We start from the raw sequence: 8,287 nt of genomic DNA, 5'->3' as shown, positions 1-8,287 counted from the left end.
TGAGAACTAGGGGTGTGCCGACTCCGTCTCCCGAGAACGGGGGGAAAAATATACAATTAGTACGAAGAAGAGCGCGCCCCGGGATCACGGAGAACACACGCGACACATACGACACGTATCGTTCTCGTCTTTTCTCTCTTTCATTTCCGATCGGTATACGGGCCGCTTCGAACGCTTCGATGATCCTGTAGTTACCAACTCGATCGCGTTCCCGAGCGCTCTTTTACGGGAAGAAAGGGAGAAAAATATAAAATACACCGTATTGGAAGAAAAACGCTTGATCGCTGAAGTAAACGTACAGTCCTCAGAAATAAAAATTAATCTGGAACTAAATACGAGCGTATCCATCGCTTTTGAGAAATACGAAGCTACCACGATGGTTTCACGTGTCTTTTCACGAGAATAGGATGAATTATATTTTACATCATGCGTGGAGAAATTTATACGAGAAATAGAAATCTTTGAGTAGCTTTAATTTGCCCCACTGTCGTGTGCGTTAAATCGTAGAGAGCAAAGTTTATCGAAGAACGTTGAAATAATTAGAAGATTACGATTTTTAAAGAAACGAGAAGATCGTCAAAAAATAAAAAAAACGTCATGAACTTTTGTCGATTAATAATTTACGAATCTTCTAATCATTCGGAGAAAAGTATATGTTTCTCGATAAAAACCATCGTAATAGCCTCTGAGAGACACATAATCTCGCAATTCTCTCGTAAAACAAAATCACATACTTCAAAACGAAAACATATTGATCCTTAACAAAAACGTATCATATCGCAATCGTCGAAGGGTCGTAAAACAAACGAAATCACAGAGCTTGGTCGGCTAAATCGCGAACGAATGGAAAATAAATAACAACGTACGTGAGAAAAAAAGGTGAAAACTCGCGATCGATCGAGGTGCACGGTGAAATCGGTGGATGCTAGTCTGACGAAGCGGCACGGCCGGTGAGAGTTATTTTTCAAGCGTGATCGAAACTCTCGACGTCACGAAAGCCCCGATGACGAGAAGAATTTCGGGGCCTGGCCTTTTCTTCGCTCGCTTTCAGAAATCGAAGGATGCACGCGAAGACGAATCCTGAACGAGGTGGTCGTGCAACAACGAAGAAGAATTTCTATAATCTACTTCGAATCTCTGGGGTTGCGTTTAATTTAATACTTTTTTTTTGTCAGTGTGTCTGTTTCATCTTAGGCCCTAAAGGAGTGACGAGAACAATAATTACATTCTATGTCCTCATTGACTGCCATGTTTTTTTTTTTCTTTTTATCACCTAAAGCTTTTACTCTTTTCGCTTCGTACACATACACATATATCCGAAAAATGTTCGTCGTAAAGAGAAAAAACTGTATTTTGAATTCCTTCTCTCTAGTACGAAAACATAATGACTCGATCACGTGTGCGTTCCCTGTTACAAAGGAACCTGTATCAAATAAACCTGGCTCTCTTGATTTTATCGATATTCGCGTTCGTACTCGTCGAGGTAAACGAAAAGGCTCGAGACTGCCTCGCGTCCTATGGAAAACACTTTCTCGCGAGGCGATACTCTCGATACCGACGTCCAACCCCGACCCCGAAACCCCTGCATAAACGATCCTCCTCGCTCGTTCCGTAACACGGAACACGGAAACCCGAGGAAGATCCCTAATCAACCGATTCTAGTGGAAGAGCAAACAGAGCGACGCCGGGCGAATCGTCGCGTGTACGCCATCGCGTCGGTCCATCGCGAACGAAACTGTACAAATATCCTACCGCAACATACGTTCCCTCATTCTCTCTCTGTTCCTTTCATTTCCTATTTTTCTTTCTCTCCTTGTTCCACTCTCATTCCCATCCCTAGAGCGAATTTTTTACAATCGCAAGCTCCATCAGAGTCCAGCCTCTGACACGGTGAATCGTGGATCGTCGCGCGACGGACGACGAGGACCGTCTATACTAGACGAAATAAGTACGAGGATTGGCTGGATGCGTCAAGACCTCACCAGGAGGTGCAGTGGGCACCGGTGGTTCCGGTATGGTGCTGTAAAGATGGCTGCCCCTCGAGGACAGGCTCGCCGGCCGCGCGTTTCCAGTGTGCAACGCGCTGTAACCGCCGTGCTGATGTTGATGCTGATGCTGATGTTCCGCGCCGCTGTCCTCGTCCTCCGTTCTGCTGGACGCCGAGCTGACATAGGTGGACTGCGTAGGCGTTGGCGTGGGTGCGTGCACCGGTGCGACCAAAACGCCATTAGGCTTGGTCCATACGTCGCCAGCGGACGGCGCGGCGGTGTAACGCGCCGGTTTGCGATTTCGGTCGTTCACCTTCTTACTGTCTCTCCTTTTGCCCATGGAATCGGGCATGGCGAACCGTAGTTTCTCCCAGAACCTCTTCTCGCCCCACATGACGACCGTGCAGGTTTGAAGCAGCAGCTGGAATTCGGGATCGCGGGCAGGAGCTTCCGTAGCCAGAAGAATGACTACGCGTCTTTTCCTCGAGCTGGGTCTGATGTTCTCCAGCGCGGTCCTCAAGGCAGCACGAAATTCCGTATGCTGCCATTCATTTGCCAAGAACACCGGCGAGAAAATGATAACGACGCGTCTGGCTGCCGCCGCAGCCGGTGGTACCGCTTCTTGCGGCCTGGCCGGTGGCAAATCGCGCCAGTGAAGACAAAGAGCCAAGCCAGACTGTTCCAATTCCGCGGCCAAGAATCTGGAGACAAAATCCTCGTCTCTCTCACTGTAGACTATGTAGCCGTCGTAAAGGCGATCCCTTTCTTCGTCCGGCGGCGTGGTCATTTTTCCAAGGCGAAGACCGTAACGTGCGTGCGCCCAGAGACGCACATCCTGGCGAAAAGCGAAGGCGAGCGCGACGAACAGGCAAATGGCGATCACAACCACCAAGGCGCCCGCTAAAAGCGGCACAAAGTTGCCACCTAGCAAAGGGATTTCCTGAATGCCACGGCTGACGGCCTCTGTAGACGGATCGCCGCAACGCTTCATAGCCTGCGCCAGAGTCTCGGCGCCGTCGCGGCAGTACATCTTCTCGGGATCCCCACGATGCTCGGCTAGCCAGCCGCGCAATTTAGCAGCGCTGCCGCATTCGCAGCTCCAAGCGTTACCCTCCAAAGCGACCCGCGTACTATCCCCGACGCTGGGTAATGCCTCCCATGGCCTGAAGTTGACGATTCGATTGCTATCTAATCTCAACACCTCGAGATTTTTCATCTTTTTGAAGGTCGTGTTGCCCACGGTTGCGATCGCGTTGTGATCCAGATAGAGCTCGGACATACGTTCCAACTGATCGAACTCGAAGCCACGCAGCTCACGTAGCGCATTGTCCTCGAGGTGAAGGACGCGCAACGCACCCACGCCGTTGAACGTGAAATTATGAATCGCCGATATGCCGCTGTTGTTCAGGAACAGTACCTCCAATCTGCGTTTACCGATGAACACGTGGCTACCCAGGTCGCCGAGCTCGTTCCCATCCAGATAGATCTCGGTCGCGTCCATGGGTATCCTTTCAGGAACGTGTTTGTAACCGGCGTTCGAGCAGTCCACCACGTTGCTCGACCAGCTGTGGTCGTGATAGCACGAACAATTGTCCGGGCAGGTCATCTCGCAGTCGCACGCGTCGAAGTCACAACAATGGCACAGAGCGAAACAATGCGCCACGTATTGACAGAGGAAGTCCTTCGGTTTCAGTGACAGTAGAGGCCTTCGCGGTGTCGCGCGCGCGTGAACCATTTCGCACGTGACCGAATCGAGGTCCATCACTCGAGGATGCTGTCGAAGACGCGCCATTTCGTTGATTCTTGGTAACCATTCCATGGAACAGTTACACAGAATGGGATTATTTCCGATATAAAACTGTGGCAATTCTTCGTCCTCCGGTACTGTCTGCAACGCTATGGAGGCCACATCCAGGCTTCTTATCTCGTTCTCGTACAATACGACTTTCTGCAAGCTCCTCTTCTGAAGAAAAGTTCCAGGGACGATCGCGCGTATTTTGTTGTTGTTCAGGACCAACGTCTCCACGCTATCAGGCACGTTCGCATCAGCGATCTCGACGATTTGGTTGTAACTCGCGTCCAGCAACTTTATACGCAGCGTATTCCTAACCGCGTAATAATTCCCAAGTTCGCTTATCTGATTCGCGTGTATGTCCAACCACTCTATGCTGCTCGGCAGATGACTGTAGTCGAACCACAGCAACTTATTGTCCGACACGTTCAGCCAGACCAGGGTCGTGAGGCTGGTAAATGCGCCGCGAATCTCGGTTAGCTGGTTCCCGTCCAATCTAATAGCGCGTAACACCGGGTTGTTCGCGAACGCGCTCTGCTCCACGTGACGGATGTAATTGTTCGCCAGATTTAACACTTGCAGCGCGGGCAACGCGGCGAACGCTTCGCGCGATACGTTCTCCAGTTTGTTGTCTACCAGCCGTAGTCCATACAGTTCGCTCAATCCGTCGAACGAGTCATTGTCGATTCTGGACACGTGGTTTTTGCCAAGGTCAAGAGTCTTCAGCGAGCGGAGCACGCGAACCGCGTACGGGATCTCCGTTAGATAATTTGCTCGGAGAGAAAGATCCTGCAGGCCGGTTAGATTGTCGAACACGTGACGATGAAGCGTTTTGAGTTTATTCGTATCCAGAAAGAGCTGATTCAGAGTGGTCAAACCTATCGTATGCGCTGGATCGAATCTCGCTATGCGATTGTGCGAAAGAGTCAACGAGTGCAAATTCGTCAGGGAGCCGAAACATCCATCTACCAGTGTTTCGATATTGTTGTGCTCGAGTTTTAGAATCTGAAGGCTGTATAAACCTTTGAACACGTGTGCGTCGATCCTCGTAAGCGCGTTAAAAGACAGATCCAAAATGACAAGTCGAACCAGTCTGGAAAACGTGTCTCTGTTGACCCAGCGATTCGTCAATTCGTTGCTGTTTAAATCCAGTATCTGCAGTTCGTCCAGATTGTCTAACAAGCCCGGCGCTAATACCGCTAGCGAATTATTGCTAAGTATCAGCTCCCTTAATTCCTTCGTTCGTGAGAATAATTCCGGCGGCAATGCTACCAGACGGTTGCTGGACATGTTGAGCGAGTGTAGCGCGGTCAATCCAGCCAAAGCGTGATCACCCACGGCTGTGATCACGTTCTCCTGCAGCTTCAACACCGTTAGGCTGCGCAGATTGCTCAGAGCTCGATCATGCAGGGTGCTGAGATCGTTGTTGCTGAGATCGAGCACCTCGAGACTAGGCGTACACGACTCGACCAAATCGGAGAAGCCCAGGGAAACGATGTCCTGTAACTTGTTGCGCGTCAAGTTCAATGTAGCGAGACTCTGCACCGGGCACAGCAATTCAGACGGCAGTGTCCACAGATTGTTATCAGCCAGATCTAAATGCTGTAGATACGTTAGGCTACGAAGAGAATCCCTGTGTAGCTCTAAAGTCATCGCCGACCAATCTCCATTGTGCGTTCTCACGGATAACGTGCGTAAGTTGTGCGCGGACGCGAAAACACCGCCTGGCAAATATCGGATCTTGCAATAATCCACGCGAAGCTTCTCCAAACGAGGCAGAGGGGAGAAGAAACCGTGCGGCCCGTCTATCTGGCTCTCGAAGAACAACACGTCACTGCATTCCAAGGCCAAAGAACTGATCGAGTCCACTTGAATGGCCGAGAGATTGCCAATTAGGCTGGGCACGTTGGCGATAGTCCTAACCCTACAGGCCAGAGCTTTTTCCCCATCTTCTCCGTCCTTTTTCCACTCACAGCCGGTCGGTGCCTCGAGACTGGTGATGCTGCGGCCGTGTATCGTGCCAGCGTTGAAAAACAGCGACCAGACGATCCCCAACATCGCCAAACGAAGCCGTGTCGACTCCATAGCCGAGCAATTGTCGCACGCGCGTCGTTACTCACAACAGCTCGCAAACTGACTCGCCTCCGTCGCGTGAGTCGCGTAAGCCAATCGTCGTAACGTTGCACTCCGGTCGTCACGCACTCATAGTCACTCTGTCACGACACCACTTCTGTCCGAGCCGATTCGGATACGCGTTACACGCCGTTTTCCCCTTTCCCGATAAACAGCAGTGGAAACTTTCGAGATAATCTTTGACGATATCGTCGATAGCGCGTAGCAGAGATTTCACTGATCGACGAGACCAAGGACACTAAAATAAGAAAACGGATAATCCCCAATAACGATGTTGTTCGACCTGCGAATAAAATAAACACCGAACGATCATAACCACTGACTGACACAAACTTTGATATTCCTCGATCACTTGTATATTTTATACGTTGTCACGGTTACTACTTGTCTCAAAATACGACTGCAGTTAAAAGTAAGATCGTTTAAAAGTAAGACCGAACTTCGTGAGAAACTACGTGTACACAATGGTACGAAGTACAATCGGAGAGTGAAGAACGTGACAACGTTCCACCAAGAACGTCCGACAGCAACTGACTTCGACTCCGAATCCCTATTCCATCGACGGTCACGCACCCTGCATGACTGCCGGCGTGCAGCAACCCCCCACTCCTCTCCCCACCACTGGCCAATTTTGCCTCCACCACCCTCTGTATATATCCCTCCAACGGTCCCCACTGAATTCCCTCCCGTTGAATACGAATATACGCTATAGTAGTAACGCCCGACTCTCTCTCTCTCTCTCTCTTTCTCTCTGCGTAACACACACAGACGTATCCAAAGAGAAAGGAACAAGTATACACAAAGGAGTAAGCGTGCTAGCGTTTTACGCCACGGGCGGCTGCTTCGTTGCGAAGATGCAACAAACCAGCTGACTGACAACGCTACTTACTAGGTAAACACGAAACTGGTTCCTAGGCGTACGAGCGCGCATTTATCAAGCGGCTTCTCTCCCCGTCTTCGAGGGTTCCCTCCCCCACCCGCGGGCCTTTCTTGCCTTCACCGGGGTTGTCGGTGCTTAATAAGCGACGAGCAGCGTCGTGTTCCTTTGCATTCGACCGGACAACCCCTGTGATTTGTTGTCTATGGGCTCCACTGCTGATTTGTACACGCGTCCTCTGCTTCCGGTACACAGGGTGGGAGAAGAGGCAAGTCTTTCTGGTTGGAAGTTTGTTTGGAAATTCTGCGGCAGAAGGACGAGAAGTCATGCTTTGAATTTTATTCTTCTCGAGAGGCTGAGGGTTAAACTGTTGGTTTGGGATGGATGACGTTGGGGGATGTTGGGAATTTTGTTGAAAATTATCAGAGAGTTGCCGGGTTTTTTGTGTTTAGGTTAGACACCAAAGAATATTTTGTTAGTTTTATGATTTAGTCAAAATGTTTTTATAACAGTGTAATTAAAAACCATAGTCGGTATTAATAATGTTACAGCATTAATCAATAGTTAAATAACATAAGTATTAGCGAGTACTTTATTATATTTTCATATTGCAAGAACAAAAAATTGCTCCATATTCATAATTTTGTTAAAGATCGTGAAATATTTTAAGGATTTAAAATAATGTAATAAATAAATATCGAAGAATAAGTGCCATGAAATAAAGTATAACAAGATCAGGCTTAGTGTTTTTGTACTAGTTCCATTAAAAACTGTAGTCAGTGATAATAACGACTCGGTGTTAATACTTTGTTACACTTCCACGTTAAACTTCGTAAACGACAACGCTTAAAAATCTGTCAGCATAGCTGACCAAAAATATTAACACTTATTCCTATATTCTATCCAAAACGATCTAGAATCATTAACACTTGGTTGTAGATATTCCTTCTCGCGATACAGAAACTTTAACACGTTCCAACACGTAGCTTCCAACTAACTTTCCAACCTAACGAATGTAAACATGTATCAATATTCAACCTAACGTGAATGAATTGAGAACACTGTCAGAAAAAGTTGTCTGGTTTCTTCTTCACAGTCGAAACTCTAGCTTCTCGATCCTTAAGACGTTCTTCGATCGCCAAATATCATTGTCCTTTCTGTTTACTAGTATAAAATAAAAATATTTATATGAAAATTTGATATGGCCTCATTATTATTCTTCGTTATTTTTAATAAAGTCTTTTCTATTCAGGGGTAGTTTCAAAGATCAAGTATACTTCTAACGCCATCCATTCTACGATCTTCGAACTAATGCCTATCGTTTCAAAACTATGTCTGACGTTCAGGACAGTGAAAAAAATTGTTTAACCCAATTACGTAGAAATATTTTTGCCCCTATTGAATATCAATATTTATAAAACAGTTTACGAAATAACCAATTGTGTCTCACGAGAAAACAAAGCTATTAGATTATCCAAGCAACGTGTATCATGATTA

General features: G+C 47.7%; 1 protein-coding gene across 1 annotated transcript; it reads right to left on the bottom strand.

Moving 5' to 3' along the window:
* Positions 1-405: 405 nt before the first annotated feature.
* LOC126913875 (toll-like receptor Tollo) lies at positions 406-6,489 on the bottom strand. Its single transcript, XM_050717118.1, has one exon. It carries the CDS (start codon positions 5,863-5,865, stop codon positions 1,936-1,938), a length of 3,930 nt encoding a protein of 1,309 aa, XP_050573075.1. The 5' UTR covers positions 5,866-6,489; the 3' UTR covers positions 406-1,935.
* Positions 6,490-8,287: the final 1,798 nt, after the last annotated feature.

The sequence above is a fragment of the Bombus affinis genome, chromosome 2, assembly GCF_024516045.1.
Source record: "Bombus affinis isolate iyBomAffi1 chromosome 2, iyBomAffi1.2, whole genome shotgun sequence".
Lineage (NCBI taxonomy): Eukaryota > Metazoa > Arthropoda > Insecta > Hymenoptera > Apidae > Bombus > Bombus affinis.
Note: the sequence above shows the minus strand (reverse complement) of the source record. Positions and strands in the feature narration are given on the sequence as shown.